This window comes from Sesamum indicum, linkage group LG2 (genome assembly GCF_026168435.1).
Source record: "Sesamum indicum cultivar Baizhima isolate 11 linkage group LG2, ASM2616843v1, whole genome shotgun sequence".
NCBI lineage: Eukaryota > Viridiplantae > Streptophyta > Magnoliopsida > Lamiales > Pedaliaceae > Sesamum > Sesamum indicum.
In genome coordinates, this window is record NC_142658.1 from 19729786 (window position 1) to 19755865 (window position 26080).

General features: G+C 33.8%; 2 protein-coding genes across 3 annotated transcripts; one reads left to right on the forward strand and one right to left on the reverse strand.

Moving 5' to 3' along the window:
- Positions 1-3410: 3410 nt before the first annotated feature.
- LOC148789254 (uncharacterized) lies at positions 3411-7810 on the reverse strand. Of its 2 annotated transcripts, XM_088875394.1 has the most exons (4): positions 7708-7810; positions 6658-6853; positions 4464-5119; positions 3411-4403 (listed from the first exon to the last, which is right to left on the reverse strand). In XM_088875394.1, exons 3-4 carry the CDS (start codon positions 5106-5108, stop codon positions 3795-3797), a joined length of 1254 nt encoding a protein of 417 aa, XP_088731520.1. In that variant the 5' UTR covers positions 5109-5119; positions 6658-6853; positions 7708-7810; the 3' UTR covers positions 3411-3794. The 2 variants fall into 2 exon arrangements, with proteins under 2 accessions (XP_088731520.1, XP_088731531.1); XM_088875405.1 differs by having other exon boundaries at positions 4464-6853.
- Positions 7811-8065: 255 nt separating this feature from the next.
- On the forward strand, positions 8066-12051 carry LOC105156252 (protein WVD2-like 7). Its single transcript, XM_011072329.3, has 9 exons — positions 8066-8400; positions 9050-9721; positions 9886-10092; positions 10248-10285; positions 10372-10464; positions 10541-10637; positions 10725-10796; positions 11067-11174; positions 11300-12051. The coding sequence occupies exons 1-9, from the start codon at positions 8359-8361 to the stop codon at positions 11717-11719; spliced, it is 1749 nt and encodes a 582-aa protein (XP_011070631.1). The 5' UTR covers positions 8066-8358; the 3' UTR covers positions 11720-12051.
- Positions 12052-26080: the final 14029 nt, after the last annotated feature.

Here is a 26080-nt window from a genome sequence, read left to right on the forward strand (position 1 = left end):
TGGTTTTGTTCGAGAAGTCCAATACACGACCTGGCTATCAAATGTTGTGGTGGTCCCTAAAGCGGCAGGAAAATGGAGGATGTGCACGGACTACACAGACCTTAATAAGGCATGCCCTAAGGACCCATACCCGCTGCCAAGGATTGACCTGCTGGTGGATTCAACGGCAGGGTGCGCGCTCTTTAGCATGATGGACGCATACCAAGGCTACCATCAAATTTTCATGGCGAAGGAAGATGCTGAAAAGACTGCGTTCGTAACCGAAAAGGGAGTATACTGTTATGATGTAATGCCATTCGGGTTAAAGAACGCAGGAGCAACTTACCAAAGATTGGTTAACCGCATGTTCAAGGACCAAATTGGGAACACGATGGAAGTGTACGTGGATGACATGCTGGTCAAAAGTAAGAAGGAGGACGATCACTTGACAAACTTGCGAACAGCTTTCGATATCATGCGATCGTATGGAATGAAGCTGAACCCGTCCAAGTGCACCTTCGGGGTGCGGGGCGGCAAGTTTCTAGGTTACATGGTCAGCGAACGAGGCATTGAAGCGAACCCAGAAAAAATCAAGGCAATTATGCAGCTAGAATCACCAAAATCTATAAAGGAAGTGCAGCAGCTGACAGGAAGGATCGCCTCGCTGAACCGTTTCATCGCCAGGTTTGCAGATCGCAACTTACCCTTCTTTAAAATTTTGAGAAAGGTTAACAACTTTGAATGGAATGAAGAATGTGAACGAGCTCTCCAAGAGCTTAAAGTATATTTAACCACCCCGCCCTTGCTCTCTAATCCCATGGTGGGGGAAAAGCTGTACGTGTATTTGGCTGTTTCTGATTATGCAGTGAGCTCAGTGTTAGTTCGCGAAGAAGGAGGCAGGCAGAGCCCGGTATACTATGTGAGTAAGATGCTGCAAGGGGCAGAGAAAAAGTATATCCAGATAGAAAAGCTAGCGCTAGCTTTGGTGATTACGGCAAGGAAGTTGCGACCTTACTTCCAATCCCACCCCATTGTCGTACTAACAAATCATCCTCTGAAGCAGATTATGGCGAAGCCGGATACATCGGGCAGGATGGTCAAATGGGCCGTGGAGTTGGGGGAGTTTGACATTGAGTTCCAGACAAGGAACGCGATAAAGGCGCAAGTATTCGCCGATTTTTTGGTCGAGTTCGCGGGCGATCAACCACAGAAGGAGGAAAAGTGGCTTTTACATGTAGATGGATCATCGACCTCAAAGAACGGAGGGGCGGGCATTTATCTGCAAGGACCAGCGGGAGTAGAGATCGAAATTGCGGTCCGTTTAGATTTCCCGGCCACCAACAATGAAGCCGAATACGAGGCTCTGATTCAAGGGTTGCAAACGGCAATCGATGGAGGTATAAGGCAAATAGATGTGTACACGGACTCATAGCTCGTTGCAATGCAGGTGCAAGGTACGTACGAAACGCGAGAGCGGTCCATGGCACAATACCAAGCGAGAGTAAAGGAGCTGATGAAGAAATTTGACCGGTGCACGATCAGTCAGATACCGAGAGACGAAAACATGCGTGCGGATGCATTGTCACGGTTCGGGTCGCTGATCGAGGGGGTTAAAGAAAGAAAGATCGCTGTGATGGTGAAAACTCGACCAACGATTGAAGAGGCAGAAGTCCACCTGGTCGAGACGGAGGAGTCTTGGAAAACACCCTTTATCAGGTACCTGAAGCATGGAGAACTGCCGGAGGACTCGATTGCGGCAAGGAGATTACAGTTCAAAGCTAATCGATTTACCATGATCGGGGACGACCTATACAAAAGAACCCCGGAAGGCGTTCTACTAAAATGCCTGGATGCAGAAAGAGCGCAGTATGTCTTAAGAGAAATACATGAAGGCAGTTGCGGAAATCATTCAGGTGGGAGATCGCTGGCACAAAAGATTTTGAGGCAGGGTTATTTCTGGCCTACGGTCGTGGAGGATGCGAAGGATTTTGCCAAGAAATGCGAAAGTTGCCAGAGGTATGCTGGACTGCTGCACTCACCGGCGACCCCTCTAGAACCTCTTAAGGTCGCATGTCCGTTCGATAAATGGGGGATAGATATCGTGGGCCCTTTCCCCCAAGCGGTGGCACAGAAGAAGTTCCTGATCGTGGCGGTCGAGTATTTTTCCAAATGGGTCGAGGCTGAGGCCCTCGCCCGGATCTCGGAGAAAGAGGTAATTAATTTTATTTGGAAAAATATCATTTGCAGGTTCGGAATCCCCCGCATCCTTGTATCAGACAATGGAACCCAATTCCAAGGAAAGAAGATCATGGCGTGGTGCAAAGAATTGAAAATTCAGCAAAATTTCACAGCGGTCGGGAACCCTCAAGCGAACGGTCAGGCAGAGGTCACCAACCGAACCCTGTTGCAACACTTAAAGACCAGGTTGGAAGGAGCGAAAGGGGGATGGGTCGAAGAATTGCCTGGGGTGCTCTGGGCATATCGAACGACCCCGCGAACGGCGACCGGGGAGACCCCATTTTGTTTAGTGTATGGGAGTGAAGCAATCATTCCCGCTGAAATTGGAGAAGAAACGGCTCGGGTCGCTCAATACGCGGAAGACGGGAACTCTCAAGAACGGGCCTTTGATCTGACTGTGATTGAAGAAGGAAGGGATCGCGCTTACGCAAGAATATTGCGCTACAAAAGCATGATGACCCGGAATTATAATCGTCGAGTGCGACCACGGCATTTCCAGGTCGGGGACTTGGTTCTAAAGAAAGTGGAAGTATCTAAGCATGTGGGAAAACTCGACCCGACTTGGGATGGCCCGTATAAAATTGTGGAAATCCGGAAGAAAGGGACGTACATCCTCCAAGATTTAGAAGGAAGAAACTTGCCGCGACCATGGAATATTCATAATTTGAAAAAGTTTTATGCTTGAAACGCTTGTAAGCTTAGTCATGAGAATTTTGCTGTGAAGGGTTTGTACTCGTCTAAAAAAGACGATCAAAAGGGAGTTGTGTACTTGTCTATGAAAGACATTCCCGCCTCAAAAAGGCGACCTATAAAAGGTCATTATCTAAATTACATGCGTACATAATTAGGGAAGTTTTGTGCTAACCTAATAAGGTTCATAAGCGATCTCAAACGATTGCAGGATTTCTTAACCTAACAAGGTTCATAAGCGATCTCATAAGATTGCAGGATTTCTTAACCTAACAAGGTTCATAAGCGATCTCATAAGATTGCAGGATTTCTTAACCTAACAAGGTTCATAAGCGATCTCATAAGGTTGCAGGATTTCTTAACCTAATAAGGTTCATAAGCGATCCCATAAGATCGCAGGATTTCTTAACCTAACAAGGTTCATAAGCGATCTCATAAGATTGCAGGATTTCTTAACCTAACAAGGTTCATAAGCGATCTCATAAGGTTGCAGGATTTCTTAACCTAACAAGGTTCATAAGCGATCTCAAACGATTGCAGGATTTCTTAACCTAACAAGGTTCATAAGCGATCTCATAAGATTGCAGGATTTCTTAACCTAATAAGGTTCATAAGCGATACCATAAGATCGCAGGATGTCTTTAACCTACCCAGGTTCATAAGTGACCCAAAATGATCGCGATAGGAGATGTAAATGCAGGATTCCTGATCATGGAAAGCGATTAACAAAAAAGGCAATAAGCATGGGTAACTTGAAATTTTATACATGTGTTCCCGAAGCAACAAAAACGACCCCGGTCGTGATAATTACAAAAATAACAGGGGGGATACCCGCTGTAATCGTCCAAAAAATTACAAAAAAAAAAAGGGGGTTTGTCCGAAGAGCATCAGGAAATAGGAAATGGAGGGGGCAGTTCATCCATCAAAGGCAGGAATTCCGGGAAGGCATCAGTTGGCTCAGGGCCGATAGGGTAAGGCTCGAGATTTCTGTCCAAGCCAACATCCAACTGCTCGAGATCGAAACCTTCAGCCAGTCCGTTGAGCTTCTGGATTTGTCCTTGGCATTTTTCAAATCCCTCAATCATTAGTTCCGTGGCTTGGTTTTCCACGGCCGCTCGGAAGGTTTGGGATCTCAGAAAGTCCCGAGCACCATTCAGCCGAGCCTCTTTCATCATGCCCTGGAAGTCCTGGCTCTGTAGAAATGAAGCTTTGCCCTCGGCCATGCCTCGATCTCGACCCTCGGCTAATCCTTCTTCCCTACCGGACTCGAAGGCAGCCACTCGATCGGTGTGGGCCGTTCGCTTGGTCTCTTCCAATTCCCTTTCGGAAATCCCCAGCTTAGAGACGAGCTCCCCTTTCTCCGCACGCAGGGATTCAACCACCGTCTGCAGCTCGAGTATTTTCCGTTCCATCTCCACGGCCTTCCCTTCAATTTGGATCTTGTCATGCCGCCACATGGAGCCTTGCAGGGTGATATGGTGCGCGAAGGCCATGGCCTACATGGGATCGAAAGGTGAGTTCATGCCGGTTAAGCAGTTAACAAAGTAATAAAGTACCTGGGCGATGTTGTGCGCGAAATGCTCCTCGAGAGAAGTCAGGGAGGTCTGCGCAAGGATGACCTGGTCGCGTTCCAGGCAAGCAGCTTTGTAGACCTCCCAGGAATCTTGCCCCGCAAAGGTACGCAGGACGCTGCTGTTCTTGGAGATGTTCCAATCCGGTATCCATTTTTCTCCGGACATCTCAGCACGACGGGCAGAAGCAGGTCGCTCGTCCCTCATTTTCTGCCAACTTTCTTCCAAAGCGGCGAGTTTCCTTTTATTTTCGGGCTCGGCGACCCGATCTGCAGCAAGTTTAGCCTCGAGTCTGCCTTGCTTCGTCGATCTCGAGGAGGGATCGCTTTGGCTCTCGGTGAGTAATGTGGGCTCAGGCCTAGGGATAGATTCTTTCCCCCTCTTTCTCTTCAGATTCGGCTCCTCAGAAACTTCTACCACGTCGACTTGCTCATCTGGGGTGCGGTCCCTAGTGGTACTGGGAATCGATTGTGGTTCGGAGGCAGTGGCGTGCGGGGAAGGAGTCGGGGTCGCGGCCCGGGTCTTGGGTTTTCCCTTGGCAGCCGCTGCAGCCTCCTTCAGTTCACGATCAACGGAAGGAGGAAGAGTCCCCTTCTTAGCCCTTGCCTTGTTTGCAAGCCTGGCTAGCATAACTTCAGTTTCTGCGAAGGCAAATCAGTCATCAGAGATTATCCAAAAGATGAGAAAAATAAATGATGAAGAATATGAAATCACCTAAGGAGCTTTTGATCGGAATAGGAGCAGGGGAGAGGCCCGCGAGCTTCAAAACCTTTTCCTGTAATAGTACTTTCGGACGGTACCAAAACAGTGTAATATGATTGATGAGGTCGCTCTCGAACCCCTCCCCAAAGGTTTCGGGGTTGGGTTTTGTTTCACGCCAACCCAAGGGAAAATCCCAAGATTGACCGGGTGGAGGTCGAATAAAAAAATACCTATCACGCCAAGGACCGACGTTAGACCTCAAATCGTCTAAAAAACGACAGTCCTTGCGTGCTGTCAAATAATACCACCCAGTCTCGCCCGATCTCTTGGAAGAGGTGATATTGTACAAAGACCAAAAATTGTCAAACGAAGAAGGTAGGTCGAGGTATTTCATGACGATTATAAACATGAGGATATGGCTGATGGAGTTGGGAGATAATTGCATAGGACAGAGGCCAAGCCGGACTAGAATGTTGTTTACTTCTCGGGGCAAGGGGAAGCGAAGTCCGGCATCTAAATGGAGTATGGACAGAGTGCAATAACCCTCAGGGGGTTGATACATACGATCAAAGGAGCGAGGAATTTTAATATCATAATCGGCAGGGATGTAATATTTTCTTTTTATGGCAACGGGAGTCATTTTAAGGTTGCTCGCTATCCCTAACCAAGGCTTCTGTTGCATCATTTCAGAATATTTTTGGAAAATAGGGACATCATCAGAGTCACCTACTTCTTCGGGAATAGCAGAAGATTGAGAGACGGAGGCAGTAGGGTCGCGGGAAGTACCCGCTGCCTCCCGAGGAGAGGTCGCGGACGACCCAGACGACGAACTCGTTTTCGAGTTCGCCGCAGACTCGGAAACAGACACATGAACGGATACACTCCTAGACTCAGACGACATATCGAAAGCTGGAAGGAGAAAGGAGGAAAAAGTACCTGGAGTTCGGAGGTAGATCGCAGGGAGAGATCGAACGCGACTAGACACAGCGGTCAAATTGGTTCAAATGCGGGGCTATTTATAGAGGAGTACCAGTAGCGACGCGCCTCTTCACGCACCATCAGTAGGGGACGCGTGGCGTGGGTTGAACGGCCCTGATGCTCCCTCCAACGGACGTGACTGTTCATTTCCCTTAAGTGTCATTAATGACACTTAGAGAAATGGGGGAGTAATGATGAGGGAATCCGCATATTTACCAAAATGCCCCTCCTATTTTTGGCACAAGCTCCACACCCAAGACAGTAATCATGCTGCATCTATGACTGAGCCTATGTCTGAGCACAGTGGGGCCCACTGGGCAGTTGCAGCAGCGGCGGCTGCAGGTTCAACAGAGGGTGACGTGGCGCGCCCTCATTGGTGCCACGTGTGGTGCTCGCAGAGGGTGCCGTACCAGTATAAATACCCTCATTTATGGTATTTTGAATACGTTTTGACAATCTACTTTTACCGCCAATTTGTGCTCTAATTCGATCCCGTTACCTTATTATTCGATCCCACATTTTCTGACTTAAGCATCGGAGGGCCATCGCCGAGGGCCACTCGGCTAGTCTGACGTTTGCTGTGTTCTCAGGATCCGCACCAGGTAGCTTGAAAGAGGAAGTAAGCGATCACGACCCGGTTGCTCGACCTAGCGACCCCGATCCGGAAATCCTGATTTTGAGCGACCTACGTCAAGCTAGATGAAACAAGCAGATGATCACGAGGGAGTTCTATTGGTAGATTATTCTCCTTTTCTTCTCTTTCAATGATTTTCTCCCTAGTTTTTCTTCTCCATACTTAATCTAAATAATTTACAAAATAAAAAAAAATATTGTTCAAATTAAATTTAATCAAATCAAAATAGATCATATAATATACTTATGATATAATTAATTATTTTTTTAATTTATATACTAATTATATAATAAATATATTATACTAATTATATATATAATTCAAATTCAATCAAACTCGATTTGAATTATAATTTTACCAAAAACACATGCAAGTTGAGAAATAAAAATGATCCATCCGACAACATAAACAAGCTGTTCTTACATCCAAATCATAAGTTGAATATATTACTACGTGGAACATTTTCCTTTGTGATCAATATTTTTAATCATACAAGTGCATGGTTGAGGAAGACAGGAAACACAATGATTAGATCTAAAATACACCATTAATTAGGCTTAATATATTTATTTAATCAAGAAAGACAATTTCCCATGTTGTGATAATACATTAACATGTGGGACATAATAATAAAAAAAAGATAAAAAAATGTCTTACACTTTTAATAACATGGCATATTCAGTGTCTGCATTAGTTTGGCTACTTGACAATTTTATCAATAAATTTAAATGTTAAAAAGTAAATTTAAAAACAATATTTTTTAATTTATTTTGAACAGAAAGAATGATAAAAACACTTATTATAATTTCTAAAAAATATTAAAGAAAAGGGGGGAAAATTGAGTAAGATCATAAACTTTGTATGGGACAAGCAATTGTGAGGCCTTTTTTGTTCATCAACACACAATGCACTCACCAGATGTGAGACTATTCAGGACCCACATCACCAGCCGTGGGATGGCAATGATCAGACTAGTCAACGATTACAATTTGGGCCGACAGGAATATAGTCATCAAAAACAGACAAAAAGAGGACAGCTGCACATGATCCACGGTGCACCTTTAGAGTACCTGATTACAATTGCTACAAAGTACGCATGTATAATGGAAGCATATGAAGTTTCAACCACTACCGCCGCTTGGACTTCACCTCCTCCATCTTCACATTCTCACAATTATTGGAAACACACGAGAAAAGAGAGAGAGAGAGAGAGAGAGAGAGAGAGAAGAAAGTCTCAATCTTTTCTTGACAACTTGAAAAATCCATTTTTAAAGCAAAGAAGTGATTCCTATAGAAATCAGTCATAGGCATTCACTTTGATTCCAAGAAAGCAACTGAGAAATATTCTTTCTTCTTCCTTGTATTCTTGAATGAGTTTAGTTTAATTCTTTTCTCTTTGCTTTGCTTTCCTTCGACATTTTCTCTGGGGTGTTGATCTCTTCTTCATGCAATGCTGGGTGATCAGAATGAAGTTCTTGATGTTTTGGTTGATGGGTTTCACTTATTTCTGTGTAGATGCTTGAAGAGGTTTGTGCTTTTATAAGCACAAGTTCTGACAGTTGAAAAATGGCGGGGGAGATTGAAGAGCCTCTCGCGCTAAATTTTCAGGTGCCCTTTATACTTTTCATTTGATTTGTAGAGTTGGGATTCTGTTGAATATGATGCATTTGATGATTTGATTTTGATATGAACAGTTTTATCCTTTGTGGTGTTGTTTTTCCCTTCTCCCTTTTGTTTGGAACTAATTGTTTTAGGGTGATTGGTTATTTGATCAGTCTTAGGGCCTGATTCTGTCTTTGTTTTGTTATCATGGTATGGGATTCTATGAAGATGTGATTATAAGAGCAATGTTATACTAAAACCTTGTTTCTGTTTGTTTCTGATGAGGCCGAGTTAATTATAAAGTTACCTTTACAGATTTGCTTGTGACTTTCTCTCTCAAAGGAATGGTCTTTTGACACTATCATGGATCTGGAATTTGTACATTTTAGTATTGCTCTTTACTCACTGCTTTAAATATCATATAAATTCAAGAAATTCATTGTTACTGTAGCATAAAATGGGAACTATTCTTGAAAGCAGATGAGTTTTGGTTTGGAGTAATAATCTTAGGTAAAAAGGGTAAAGGGAGAGACTCGAAATTCCGTTTATCCTATAGTTGAGCTAAATTATCTTATGAATCGATGGCTGAAGATCAATTACAGTCTCTTGAGTATTATTGGAGGAGGTCGTAAATCCATTCTCTTTAAATGAACAGATAGGTTTTCTTCATTCTGGCTCGATCTCATTCGGAAGGTTTGAAAATGAATCTCTATGTTGGGAGAGGAGGTCAACCTTCTCACGTAACCGGTATCTTGAAGACGTCCAGAAATATTCAAAACCAGGTTCAGTTACGGAGAAAAAAGCTTACTTTGAGGCCCATTTTAGGAAGAAGGGATTTCTTGGTTTGAATTCACCCGAATGCCAGAATGAGACAGAATACCAAACTGGCGAAAATGACATCTCAGAGGAGATGGGAAATGAAGAGGACATTAATCACATGAACGGTGTAACCCGTTCTGCTCCCTCCGACGAAATCATGGATGGTTTGGTACATGGAGGAGAGCATGAGGTTATGGAATGTGAAACAGAAGGTTTTGGAACATTGATTTCTGATCATCAAAGTGAACTTGAGACTGATTGTCCCAACAATGTGGACTATGTTCCTGGACATTTTAAGATAGAAGAAGCAGATGATACTGAACTTGGAGTTTTGCTTCCACTCAATCATAATTCGGGGAGTGGAACAGGAGAAATTCGTGATGGTGAAACAGCTGATTCGGATACAAGCCATGTGCCAGAAATTGCAACTGGCTCGTTCACTGAGATTCATGCAAATGACGGAAATAGTGATGCCAATCTAACAATCCAACAAGGTTCATTGTCCAAGGTTAGTTTTTTTCTGTGTTTGTGCATGTAGTAGCTTGAACTGTTTAAAGAAGTTCAACTTTTTTATCTTGCAAAAAATCTTGCCTCTGGTTGCGTAGTCTTTTGATGCAATCTGCATACCTATTGTAGGAGATATGGAATTAAAATGGGGTAATTCTAATGCAGGAGAAGACTCCACCTGAGCTTGAATATATGCAGCCAAGATTGGTGCCTCGAGTTAGTGTTCAACAGAGGAGAAGATACACATCCAGGAATGCATCTAAACGCTCAGAAAGCAAAGCTAATAAAACAGTTCCATTGAGATCCAAAACAGAAAATAAGACTTTGGCAGCTACTAACAAACTCCCAATGCACAAAGCACCAGAATATGAGGTTGCCTTTGCTTCTATAGATGCTAGTTGAACGTTTAAACCTAAAATCAAAAGCATTTATTTTTGTCCATCTTTTGTTTGTATTTCTTGGAAGAGTATTCATAGATTCTTATCTTTCTCCTCTCATAATATTGCTTGGCCTTTTCTTTTCCCCAGCCCGCTTCAAAGAAAAAGGAAGTTTGTCAGATGAGAAGGTACTAAGTTCTCTTGTTATTTACGTGGATGCCTAGTTCATATTTCCTCGAGTTCATTTGTTGATCCTTTATTTATTTGATTGTAGAGCGGAAAACAGATCAATAAACAGTGTCATTGCGGTGCCTCAGTCTTCTATATCTACTAAGGTTTCCTGTAGAGTGCATCAAAATGGAAACAGGTACATAAGAAAATTTGTGAACTTCCACTGCGATAATATGGTGTGTTTACCCGATCTCATGAATTATGTCATTTAGGGTCACACCAGCTGTTGGTCGAACTAAGCCGTCCACGAGACAGGATAATTCTAGGTTCAATCTCAAAAGTGATGATCGCGCACAGAGAAGGAAAGAGGTAACAAAGCTAGTTTTCTGTGAAGTGAACTATGCTTGAGGTATATATTTATGTAGCTGATATGGCTCTCTCTCTCTCTCTCTCTAGTTTGATATGAAATTAGAGGAAAAGATGCATGCAAAGGAAGCCCAATTGCACCAACTTCAGGAAATGACAAAGGTAATGTAACCTGTAGAAATAATCTTAATGAGCTTGATACACAATCTTCTCCCTATTTGGAGCTTGAACTCAAAATAACGTAGATGAATTCCGTATCAATTAGATGGAATATATGCATCCCATGTATATGATCATTTTGGATAGTAATAATTGGAATTAAATCATAGAAGTTTCTTTCATATTCTTTTTGTGTTGAATACTCGTCCATTCGGGTAGATATGATTCAAAACTTGGTGAAGTCTTCGAGTGATCCGTTTTTGGTTTTTGTAGGAAAAGACAAAAGCTGAGATTAAGCAGTTGAGAAAAAACCTCAACTTCAAAGCTATGCCCATGCCTGCCTTTTATCGTAGAGCTGTACGTGAGCGAGACAGAAACGAGGTACCTAAAAGAATCTTTAAAGCACAAACTTCCCTTGAATCATGTCCTAATAATCTTTGCATTGACAAATGCAATTTGTTCATCTCTCTTATACTGTACTAATTTTGGATTTGCACGTTCTCTAGGCTATAGGTAGTGATGTCAAACCATGGCAGCTGCTTTGCGAATCTTCAAGCTCAGCATTGAGTGCCAAGGTTGGAACAGGACAAGCCATTTTAATCAAAGCACCTACAAAGACAAGTGATCCACAACATGCCTCGGGAGCAACCAGCTGCTATTCAACAGTGACTTCAGACAGCAATGCAGAAACTGGCAACTGTCTTCCTTCACAAGCTGGAAGAAGTCATCTGGTAAGTCAGAAGAAAGAAGTATATAAGGAGAAACATACAAGTGTACCCAAGCATAAAGTAGCCGAATGCAACCAGATCTACAAGGGAGAGACCTTTGACAGAATCCAAAAGACAAGAACTGAGAGGAGTACCCGCACCTCGTTGTTCAAGTTTAGTTCAAGAAGAGGTCAGGTGGCAGTCGACATGACCTCTTGAATGTAGTGATGATCTTCTATCAGGACACCACGCCTTCTGTACTGGTATCAGTGTCGGGATTTAGGCAAATACTCATTTAGGCAAATCAATCCGAAAGAGATGCTAGTACTCGTTTAGGCAAATCAATCAACCTGTCTGCCTTCAGCTTAGTGGTAAGCCATTTAAGCGGTTGCTCTTCACGTTGTTCAGCATAAGATACTGCATTATTAGTTTGATAAACATAAACTGGAAGCCTACTGTAAGTCATTCCGACATTGCAACCACAAGAGTCCCTTGTATGTGACCTGTGCTGGATGATGAAAATTAAAAGGTTGGGCTTATTTGTCATATTACATTGGAAAGTTGTATGCTAAATCTTGTGAACGAGCTCTTCAACTCCCATGCTATTGCACCGTGGGAACTTGTGTTGGCCCTTCTACATGGCATGCATATGCTGTTGTGACTAATGAATGAACGGTCTAATCTTTTCAAGATCCACCAAGGACCAAAATAATAATAATAATTACTAAAATACCAATCTAATTGAAAAAAAACAAAAATCTAATTGTCAATACTGGTTGGGACTGTAGGCACCAGTAAACCACTCTCATTTAGTTATTTGTGAGTTTGATTTTCTTGATCGATGTAAAAGTTATGTTGTTGCGTATTTGTGAGTACACATCGTAAGAGATTTATGATTTTAAGGGTATTATTTTGATCCATACTAGTTAGTGATCGAGATGAAATCATTTGAATCTTTTATCTGTTAAAGAAAAAAAAGAATTTTTATTCGCATTTGTGGTCCATATGTAAAAGATGAAAAAAAAAAATTATACAAAAAAGGTTTTTTTTTTTTGGAAAAAAAAATGAAGCTGTGTGTTTTATTGAGGTCCGCGATTTCATACCTATGCACCTAATTTAATATTGAATGTGTTGTGTTTGAACATTAGATGTGTGTTGAGTGTATAAGGTGTAAATAAAAATAAGGGATAATTACAATTCATCAGGTTTGGTATAATTATACATAAATTTTCTGTGGTATGAAAAATTAAATTAGCACTTTTGAGGTTTACTTTCATCTAACAAATAAGTCCCTTCGTTAGTTAAAATTCACCGAATTTGCTGATATTAACAAAGAAAATAGGAAAAGTTATATTAACACATGATTAACTTATTATTGACTTGTTGCAGGTCAATAATTTTTTTTATGATCAAATTCCCCACATACGTCTTCACGCGTTAATGCATGTGAAAAAGTATATCTTCACCGTTATAATGGTAATTTAGTTTGAAAAAAATTATACGGTCTGCAATGAGTCAGTAATCAATCAATCGAGAAAAAACATCAATTCTCATTTAGTTTTTTTTTTTTTTGTTAATATCAGCAAATTTAGTGAATTTTGACTAACGGACGAACTTATTTATTAGATAAAAAAAAAAATATCAGGAATGCTAGATGTAATTTTTCAAATCACAAGAGGTATACGTGTAATTACACCAAGTTTCATGAATGGGGAGTGTAATCATTCTTAAAAATAATAATAATAAAAAAAAACACCTATGCACCTAATTTAATAATGAAACCTTGGATTTGAGGTTGTAAGTCTTTGGCTTCAACTTCTTTCTCTAAATAATACAACATTAATATCCGCGACGGCCATTGATCAGCAATAAGGAGCGGGGCCCCTACTCGGCTACGCCTAGTGTACTGCCTTCTCTCTTTTTGTAATAATAATAATAATAATAATAATAATAATATATGGAGTATTAATTAATAGAAACTTGTCATTTTATTTTATTTTTATGTTAGTCTTAAAATAAAATTGATTCTTCAATTAATTTTTTAGATGGATAGAATAAACTTATCCAAAATTATTCAATGAATTGGAGTAATAATTAATTAAAGGAAAATGTTTACCTGTTTTGGTTGCACTTAGATTTTATTGTACAAATATTTCTATTTTAGAATTAAAATACACATCTGAAATTATTTAATTGTAATTTATAAGGGTGCCTACTTAACAGGGACAAAAACTTAGAAATGCACCCCATTATTCAACATTCTTGCAGGAAAGTATTTGTAATTCTTCAGAAGTAAAAAGTGTTTGTATAATTAAATTCAATTTTTAAGAGTTGTAATGTAATCTATCGTAAATAAAAGATAAAAATTATAAAATTCATCTGTTTTTTTTTTTTACTCATTAACATAGCAATAATTAATATTCCTCATCTTTTTTGTTTTGCTTTATACATGAATTGAGGAAAATAAAATTAAAAAAAGAAAAAGTAAGTTGCTTTCCCAATAAAGAAGTTATGCTTTTCTTTTTACAATAATTTATCATCTCAAACAATATTTTTACTATATACTTTTTAAAATGTTTTCAAAATATAATATAGCACCAAAAAGTTGTCCCATATTTGGTGGAAAAATCGTATTTTTGACATTATATATTACGATCTCTTTCAATTTAGTACCGCTTATGATTTTTTTACATAACATTTCATAAATTGAGATTTTCTCAATTTTAATCTTTACATGCATTTTCGTTAATTATTGACGTAAAATACATAAAAGGACTAAAATTAAAAAAAAAAATCAACTTATAAAACATAATATAAAAACACTGTAATAAATAAAACTAAATTAAAAAGATTCTCATATATTGGGGCCAAAAATGCAATTTTCCCATATTTGGTCTTTCTATTCGGCTTTCCCCAAAAACAAGCGGAAAAGGTGATAATTATTAATGGTAGCTTTTTGCTGTTCTTTTGTTACGGAATATTTGAAATAATAATTTTCATAAATTTTCGTATTATTTAACACGTTCAATTCCTCATGAAATATATAAATAATTAAAGCTATGGGTATAGGTCTCAAAATTGTAGTCAACATTATTGGTAAACTGTCCTGTCTGAAGCCTAGATCTTCATCCCACGTCCACGACCTACTATATGTATATATTGACAATAAAATGTTACTATTTCTTAATTTATAAGAGCAAGTTAATTAATTGATGTATCTCTTTTTTAATTCGTTGAAATGATTGAAGAGCTAAGTCCCAACCAATTAAGGACGAGAAAGAAAGCATCTCGAGTTTCCAATTTTTTTTTTTAAAAAAAATAAGATGAACAACATAATTTTAATATAATTAAATTGTATATATATGTTAAATGGATATAAAATAAAATAACAGATACCATAAAAAATAATCTATTCTAATTTAACTATCATACATATTATTAGACCTCAAATGCATGCATTATGGCGATTCGAGATTGAAGTTGATTAAATTGAAAATTATAACTTTTATGAATGTTTTATATTTATTTTATAATTGATTAATTTGATCTTATCGTATTTGATATAAATTATATGATTACTAATGCAACCAACGAATCTTGGGGTATGATGAGCAAAAATTTATAAATGAAAAAATAAAAAAATAATTATCCAAAATTGATGATGCAATCAAGTAGGTGGGAAATTGTAATCAGAGATTGAAGACAAAGGAAAAAAATACAAGTATGAATCCATCCATCAATAATGACATATCAAACGTAAACGCCAAGACTTGTTGATGGCTTGATGCCATCACCATTAAGATTTTCATGCCCCTACTTCATCATTATCCTACACATTTAAAACAAAAAAAATCACATTAGTTTTTGCAAGCTGAATTAATTATCTTGAAATAATTTTATTTAAATTAAATCAAATGTATAGTAATTATATTATATTTATAATATAATTGATCAATTTTTTTTAACTATACATTAATCGTACTACCGAAGCGATTAGAATTTCTCATCTTGGCCCTATAACATTGTTCTTCATTACATGAATGAAAATGATAAGTACCAAAACAACCTACGTACAAGAATTCTTGTCTCATATATATCATCAGCGTCTAATACATCCGGTACATGAAAATAATAAACACACGATTAATCAAATACAAATAAGAAAACAATTAAGTATAAGAATTAGAGGAAAGATGATGATGATGATATTTCTTGATGATCCTCTGAGAGCAGTTGATGAAGACGACTGATCCTGGTGGGGTGGCTTCTTGTAGTAATAGGGAAACCACGGCACTCTAGGCTCCGGCGGCGGTGGCGTCACACCGTAAAAGTAAGGAGATGGAGGAGTAAATGGAAAGATTCCGGCAGGTGGGGTGGTGGAGAAAACTGGAGGCGTGGTGGAAACGGGTGGTGTTGTGGTGAGCGGAGGATTGTCTCCGGGTCCGGTGGGCGGCGGATAACAGGGATAGGGGCACTCTTGGGAGGTGGTGGTGGGGGGGTAGTGGAGAATTATTGAAAAAAAGAGAAGGGTGGAGAGTAGGTTGTGGAGTGTGGAGGCCATGGCTGTGGAGGTGTTTGGGGAAGGAAGAACAGAGATGGAAGTGGGAGTGGAGACTAAGTAAAAGTATGTTGTGGGGGTCCTCAGTATGACTAGAAATGATAGGGTAGAACTAAAGCAAAGGTCTAACTTTGGCCTGCCTTTCTGAGGTAGTGATTAAGATGATTAAGAGGTTGTTTCACTAAGTTTATTTCAAACTTATAACTTCTTATATGTTTTAAGAGTCTAAATATATTTAATTTTATTTTTATAAGTATAAAATATTTGGACAAATAAGATTTTATTTTTATAAGTATAAAATATTTGGACAAATAAGATATTAAAAAAACTTATAAGATTATGTTATAGTGTTTGTTATAATAAGCCTTTACGTAATGATGATAAAATAAGCTAACAAATATTTAGAATTTAAAATTATATAAATTGAAATTTTGCTTTCTGAGAAAAAACGTCAATTACATGAAGAGTAAAATTCAAATATTAATAAAATTATGAGTGTGTTTTTGTTCATTTGATATTAAGATTAAGAAGTTTACAAGACGTTTTTTAAAAAAGAAGTTAGATAAACTTAACTTTTTATTTAAAGAGTTTATAAGATCTAAAACATCATATTTTAGAATATAATAAACTTTTCAAGAGAAAAAATGGTTTTCAAGAGCTTATAAGCTATCAAAAATCTTATAAGTGAGTGCTTGCGAACATTAATTATAAAAGTATTTTTCAGCTTCTTGCTCTCAAAAAGTACTTTTAAAGTGTTTGCAATGTCAGCTTCTATTTTTTAAACGGCTAAGAAAAGTGATTTATTGTCAAAAAGCACCTTGGGGGGTGCTTTTAGCTGCTTTGATTTTATTGTAAACAAATCCAACTTTATTTTGACTACTTAATCTTATAATAATAATTTATTTCAATTTATTATTTTTAATTTATTTTTAAAATTGATATTGAATTTCTTAAATAATTTGATAATTTAGCAATAATCAAATTTGCACTTTCAAATATTTAATATTTTAATTATGTGCTATATCATCGAATTATATTATTGCGTTCATATATTATTATCTGATTAAAAGAATTAATTTTTTGCAATATTTTTAAAACAATAAATATAAAATATACTAATCAAAATAGAATTTATTATTTTTTTGGAAAATAATTATTATTATTGACAAAAAAAAGTGAAATAATAAGCAAAAAAAATAGTATCTTTTCAACACATACAAACAAAATGGTCTTTAATCAATTAAATTTATTATAGAAGTGATTTTTGTCAAATATTATCCAGTTTAGCTTTTATTTACTTTTCACTTTTTTTACAGAACACTCCCAACTTTTAATTCTACTACAACTTCCAACTTTTTCTACAAAAATCTCTTCTATAAAAGCAGAAATTTTTACAAACACTCCCTAAAATGTTTTGAAAAATTTTATAATTAGCTCAGCCAAACACTCCAAATCGTTCATTTTTGTAGACTACATCTATAATATTAAATTGTGGATTTATGTATTTTTTGGGTCTCATGAAAAAAAAAAATATCTAAAATAAAATAAATGCAATAAAAAATTCAATACATTTTCTTAACTTGGAAAGGAATTGAGGAAATTTTAGATGTTGTATTATGAGAAATGAAATTAAAACAAAGAATTATATGTATTTCACTCGGAACCACAACTAAACAATGATGCCGATGTGACAAGAAAAATTAAATTTATATTACGTTAGTATAGTACGATGATAATTGATTGATTTTGGACAATATTGACAGACAAAATGTGTTTCTTTAGCGTTAAGTTGCCATATCATTATTTTTAATTATAGTAACTTATGAAGGGTAATTAAAATCCACTTTGTCAATTGGATCATACATGCCAAAATGACATTGTCTCGTCATCTTTTGTGGTTAAACCCTCTTTACCTTTTTCCTATATAATTCCCATCTTCCGCGAAAAAGGTCATGATTTGTAAATTTCCTCCTAAGTCTAAAACTAAAGATTACACAAAAAGAAAAAGAAACAATACTAACACTATCAATCTATCACACTACAATAAATAAAATTATTCATGACATTAGGATTAATTAAATTTAAACTCCCTCTAAAAGTGAAAAATTACATTTTTTCTTAAAAAAGTTTTGAAATTATATCAACGTCCTCTTCAAAATTCTCCATTTATACATAACCTCCTTATATTAAGGTTTTGGATAGAAAATGCGAATGTTAGCAAAAAAATATTGCACAAATTCTCAATTTCGCCCCTTTTTTAAGATTTTCATGTATATGTTTGCACTTATAAAGACACAAATGTAATGTCCATACATGGAATGGAGTAACATCATTACAATTTTTTCCTTACAAGTACAAAACTGTTACATGAGAATTTAAATAAGAGTAAAATTAAAAATTTATATAATTATTTTGCTAATATAAATATTTTTCGTCAAAATGCTAAGGAAATAGGGGATGGAGGAAACAATATATAAATTTTTTATGGGGTGTAAGTATAATTTTGAATTTTTTTTTGAGAAAAGTGTAGTTTCAGCTTTTCAGAGGGGGTTTAAATTTAATTAATCCTTTTAAATAACTGTAACATAAACATCATACAAAATCAATATTATCTATCACAATCATATAAAATTAAAACGAAAATTTAAATTGTGATCACAATTAATCAATATTACTATAGTTTTAGCTATGACCAATAATATTTGACATGATTTTTAGATATGGTGAATGTGTTGACTTCGTCTATAAAAACAACAACTAGTAGTCGTTGAATAGACGAAGTTAATTAGATTTCGTCATGATTTTTTGTTTTTAATTATAATAATTAACCACGATCAATAATTATATTTTTTCTGATGACATTAGTAGATTATTGAATTTGATTAGATCAATTAATTAGATAAACAACTATTTTGGCATTTTAGATTTGGGAGAGTTTAGACTTCGAGATATTCTAGATATCCCATCTCACAACTTAAAAAGACTGTCAGTTCAAGTCATGAATGTGGGTATATGTCCACTTTTGTAATAATTAACTTTGTGTTGATTTCATATATTCATGGATTTGAAAATAATATATTTAATCATTATTTGATTTAATTAAATTAAAATATTAAATAATGTAATAAATAATATATTATTATTATGATGATAATAATAATAATAATAAAACAATAAAATAAGTACTTTATAATTTTTGGCCAAAAAAACTCATCGGTTTCCACCCGATCCACTTCCACAACCCATCCAATAACCCTTAGTCAAGTTGTGGATCGTTTGACTATACTTTGTGAGAGATGATGTCACATGAATCAGGTAAGTGAACACATTTTGCCTTATAAATACATTTATTGCCCTTTATTTATAGTAAGACACGTCTATTACAAAGATCAACGCTATATAACTCCAATTCGAATTATTGTATTTCAATCTCAAACTGACTTAAGCATTAATAGAGAATCTTAGTTAAAAACTTCCCAACTAACCTAACAATCTTTTATTTTTCAAATTTTAGATTTTTTATCTAAAATACCCTTAGAACAACCTCGACTTCCAACTTGGATTAGTCTGCCAAACCTATTCCTATATATATATATTTCACGTCATCAAATTGGGTTTGGATGGAATTTGTTTTCTCAACATCGTATGAACTTTGGATCTTTTTAAGTAGAAGAGCTATAACTTTTTATTACAGTTAATTGTTATAATTAATAATAAATAGTTGTAGCAAATAATTATTGGTCGCGCCACGCAATAGATGTTGGTCATGATTTTTGCAAGAATGGCTAAAACATTTGTCATGTTCTATATAATCATATTTAATAATACTTATTTATTATAATTTTAATCCATAGCTAATAATAAATTTTCTTTTAGTGTCTACGTAATTTTTTTTTGAATAAAATAGATAATATAATTTATATACACACTAGTGTGTACGTATATTGAATAAAATTAAAGATGTAATAAAATTTAAAATAAAAGCTTAATGTGAATTTCCAGCGGTGGGTACAAGCGCACCAGGGAGGGACGTCTGAATCAAGTTAAAGGGCACGGAAATTAAAAGTCGCATTTCCCCACAATAATAATTCCCATAAAACAAGAAATTGGGATCCATGCAAAACGCCTTGTCCTTGTTTGATTTTTTGCAATTTAATGTTTGACCAAACAGGGCCTTAAGCCCAAAATCCCCATGCTTATATGCATATATGTATATTGAAAATGCAATCTTGGATCTTGGGTTTGTTTTGCTTTGAAGCATTCAAATTTCAAGTACACTTTATAAGATCTCACGCCTCCTCTCCTACATCATTGCTACCTGTATATTTCGTCCAGATCCATCATACTTTTCACACATAACTCCCCCCCCCCCCCCACCCACTATATTGATGCAGGATAATTATGTTAAATTCAATTGTTTAAAATTAGAATAACATCACAAGAAATATGAATTTTTATCATAATTAAATATCATGATAAAAGATAAACAAATGAATGTCAATTAATTACGGTACGTAACAATTATGAATTAGCTGTTGTTTCTGTAAGTAAAGTTAAAACATTAGCTATAATTAAAACCATGTTGCATATTTCTATGAGTTTGTAAAATTTCTTATGGTCAAAATCTTTTTCATTGATTTTTTGTTTTTTTACTATCAATTTTCGTTTCATGAGAATAAAGATTGAAAATTTTTCACTGTTTTTTATTCTTTTTATTATAAGTTTTTATTTCATGAGTTCATGAAATATATATATGATTTTTATGTTAATTACAATCATTTTGGTTTAATTTGTATCATTAATTTTTTATAAGTTAAAAATTTCTTATGTTCGAAAATCTTTTCCTTGATTTTTAATTTTTTTATTATTAACTTTCGTTTAATGAGATCATGAAAGATTGAATTTTTTATTATTTTTCACCTTTTTATTATCTAATTTTTTTCATGAGTTCATGAAATATATGATTTTTGTGTTAATTATAATTATTTTTGTTTAATTTGTAGTTATTATTTTTTATGAGTTCATCAATTTTTTATGTTCAAATTTTTTTATTATCATTTTTTGTTTTATGGCATCAATGAAAGATCAATTTTTTTTATTTTTTATTATCAATATTTATTTTATGAGTTCTTGAAATATATGATATTGGTCATGCTAATTATAATCATTTTGTTTATTTCATTTTTTTTATGAGGTAATGAAATATTTTATGTTCAAATTTTTTTTATTGGTTTTTTTATTTTTTTTACTATCAATTTTCGTATCATGAAACCATGAAAGATCAAAAAAAATTTCATCTTTTTTGCTTTTTACTTTTTCTATTTATCAATTTTGGTTTCATGAGTAATTCATAAAATACATAATTTTTATATTAGTTATAATCATTTTTGTTTAATTTGTATTTATTATTTTTTTATGAGTTCATAAAATTTCTTATGGTCAAAATTTTTTCATTGATTTTTACTTTTTATATTATCAATTTTTATTTCATGAGTTCCTGAAATATATGATTCTTGTGTTTACTATAATTATTTTAAATTTATATTTGTTATTTTTTTATTAGTTCATGAAATTTCTTATGTCTGAATTTTTTTTTATTAAATTTTATTTTTTTATTATCAATTTTGAATTTTGCGAGATTATTTAAGATCGAAATTTTTTATTGCTTTTACTTTTTTATCATCAATTTTTATTTCATGAATTTACGAAATATATAATTTTGTGTTAATTATAATCATTTTTGTGTTAATGTTGCAATTTTATTAATTAGTCATTTGATTGGTTTATTATTTTATTTCATATATTATAAGTTGACCTTCAACAAATTAATTATATTTTCATCATATAATTTTCCATTTATCTTCTTAAGAATTTGCAATTTATTATAATTGAATTTATTCTTAATAACTTTCTTTAATATAAAGATGATTGTTTTTTAGTTTATAAAAGTATACTTATTCAATTATTTCTATTGATATATATCTTTATATACATTGTGAATTTAAATTTCTTTAATATTGATGCAATATAATTTGAAAAACAAACTTATTTGTATCATTAATTCAAAAACATCTCTTTCATTTTATTTTTACACAATTAAAACTTTTAAAAAATATATTTTAATTATTTAATAATTTAATCCATGCATAGCACAGGGTACACACTAGTAGTAATTTATAATATAAGAAATAATTTATTTGTTTCTTAGTATAAGATTTCTTAGCTAATTATTTATTAATCATCATAAGTATTTATATATTCTATAATTCTATTGCTTTTCAATCACCATTATATATATTATCAGAAGTAATTTCAAAATAAATAGAAAAATATCATTTGCTCTTATTCCACAATTTCTAATTTTATAACATCAATTTTAGCTCGTAATGCTTTTTTTTTTTACTAATAATAATAAAAAAATTATAATAACTTATTTCGATATATTAACTAATGTATTTATTCAATTAATATATTAATATAATTTATAATAATAAATAAATTATAATAATTCATACAAAATAAAATAAATATTCATTTAAAGTGAAATAAATACACACATTTGATAAAAACTCTAATATGACAACTTCTAACAAACGTGAAATTGCTTGGTCTTAATCAAATCCAAGTCTCATAATGTGTTAATCAAGTCAACAAATGCAAAAAAAAAAAAAAAAAACACGTCCGTTGGACAGGATAAGTAAATGACAGCTAAACTTTGTGGTGTATGCATGTGGGTGTCGAAAATAGAACTACTAATTAAGACGTTTGCACAATCAATCCTTTGAAAATTACTTGGGACAGTGGACGTGGGTTTTGGTTTTTCTTTCTTTTTATTTTTCACCCCCTGATAGCACTGATTCATTATATTATTTAATGTAATATTTTGAAATTTAGTTTGGATTGATTGGTTGAAGTTGAATTATCATTCGATCCATAAAATAGTTTGGTCTAACTCATAAAATCGAACTAACCTGAAAATTATTTTATTCCTTAAATATTGCTCGAACCAATAGTTGAATCGGTGACCCGATTGACCCAATTTCGATTTAAGTGAACTGACTGGTTCATGAATGTTTCTAAAATTTTTTAAACAAAAATTGATACAATTTGAAATTAATCCCATAAAATTTCATATAAAAATTGAGAAAAATACCAACAAACCAACACTCACGTTATAATAATTATTTGAAGTATATATTAGTAAATGAACAAACTCATTAAGCCTATAATCTAATTAAATTTTTATCTCCTATGATTACCTAAGTTGTTGTTTATATTATAATTTATAGAACAAATTATATATATACATATATATTATTTTAAGAAAGGGGAGACTAATATTTATTGGCAATAAAATTTAGTTATAACTTAATTATAATGGTAAATAGTTTATTACTTTTGTTACTTATGCAATTTTTCTATTTTTTTTCTTGACGTACAATTTTAACATACGACTTTCACTGTCAAATTTGTGATACTTTCAATTTCTTCATTAACTTTAAAAAATATTTATATTTTTATAATTTTTATTATTTTAATATACTTTTATATACTAGTTTTTATCATGACATAGTTAACAGTTAATTTTTCTATTCGATCAACCATTATTTAATATATGTATATATATATGTAAATTAAAAAAATAATTCAACACATCAACAATTAAAATAGAGGATTTTTTTTCTGTCGGCAAAAGGAATAAGCTTTTGGTTTAGATGTTCACAAACTTTAAGGTAAAGGGTGTGTGTATGTGCTATAACAACACCTAAACAGCCAACGAATTCGGCAATTAATTAGTTTAGTAAAATAAGGTGGGAAAGTTAGGTCAGCTTTCTCTTTACTTTCTTAAACAAAGACAAAGAAATGGGACAGCAGCAACGGACTCCTAATATTTCTTGGAAAATTCTGTGTACGCATTTTTCAATCAAGAGAAATTTGATGCATTTTCCACCTTTTACAATAAATCTGGTGTTGATGTATTAATCACTATAGATACCCTTCAATCTTATTTGAAATAACACCAACTATGCCCTGCCCATATATGTAATAATCTTCCCATGATTCAATTAATTTAAGACAAAGGAATAATTAAAAAGTGAATTGCGTAATAAGCAAACATTCTTATTTACGGTAAAAATTAGAATTACATGGCGAGATGAAATATACTTGTGATTATGCAAAAAAATAAATAAAACGTGCAATTATGCAATAAATTAATTGAATTTTCAGTAATCGAGTAATTTTCATTTTTAGGCTTTTTATTTTATTTTATTATTTAGATGGAAAATTTTCATCCGTAGATTTAAATATTGCCTAGTTAGAGATTATACGTATTGACCTTAATGCCTTTTCTTCCCGTTTTGTTAGAATGTGTTTTGAAAATCATGTACTTACTATTTCACAAAAAAAAATTAAAAAACAAAAAATAGAAATATTTTACGCACACAGCCAATTTCTGGACTTTTACTTTAATTACGTGGGCATAATATAAATATTCTGTAACATTATAATATTATATTTGCTATTAATTAACTAATACGAATTGCGTACAGTACCCGAAACAATTAAAAATGAATTATAAAATAAACGCAATTATACATTTTGCTAAGTGAACAATTAGACATGTAGATATTTGATTTTTGAACTAAAAGAAATATCAAAATATTTTCATAGAATTTTTTCAGTCCACTTTTCTACTACCGTATTTGAAAGGGTTGCAAACATAGAACAAAAAGAGTGATTAAAGCCTTACTTGATTGATAAAGTTGAAATCTCACCATAAAAACATAATTGGTTCAAATTCTACGAATCTAAATATATAATTACTTCTATAGTAGTTTTATAGTTTTTAATGTATTTATTAATTTTGAATTTAGATATATAAAACGATATAATAATAACCGCATTAACATTGAAAAAAGAAGTTGGAAAGATTGCATAAAAAAATTATTACATGCTGAAGAAACTTCACACATTGATTGGCCATATGACATGTGGGCGTAAGTCATTCGTTTTAACGTCAAATCGATAGTACGTTTGTTTATTTGCATTAGATTTATTACAACTCCATTATTCACTACCAAGAAAGGTTAGCAAGTAAAGCGACCAACTGCCCAACAAATTTAGTTTAATTGATAAATTCGAGACTCTATTATCATAAAATCATGAGATTAAATCTTCGTTACGTGAAAATATTATAAAAAACATAATTTTTATTATAATTAATCATTATAATCAAAAATAAAAATTATAGTATACTAATTAACTGTGATTATGTGATGAACTATTATTTATTGTTTTTTTCAAAATGATGCCAAAACATTAGCTACCGTTAGAATTATGACAGTATTTTGATTACTGTTAGAATCACGGTGAGAATTATTTAACCGTTATCAAAATTTAAGTTTTCATATTGATTTTGTATAGTTGTAATAGATAGTATTAACTTAAAATTACGTATAAAATATTTTTTAATTATCAAGTTATTTTAATAGTAATTATTAATTAAATAGAATTTATTATATTGATAATTAATAATTAAAATTTATAATATAATTATAAGTAATTGGTTAAAAAATGTATTAAGTGAGGCACGCACCCACCCACCCACCCACCCACACAGAGTCTTAACAATTCAGTACGCAGTGACAGTATAGGTTAGGATTAGGAGGAATAAATAGGAGCGAGTGGATAGGTGCAGTGAACCGCCATCTTTGATGACCGTCCAAACAAGCGTTTGCCTTGACACGGACCCTAATGGGACCCATGATTTGGTGCAACCGAAGTTGATTTCCTCTACGCATTCTGACAACTGTGGATGAGATGATAATGAGATCATGGGGATGTATGAAAAAGCAATTTTAGAAACTTGTCTCTTTTCTTTCTTTTGTTTTTAGTTTACATTTCTCGTCCTAGGAAAATGGAAAACTGATCTTGTGAAATTAGTGCATCTTTGCTCATCCTACAAATCAAACATACATACATAAATACATGCAAGGATCCAAGGTTGGATCACTCGTCCA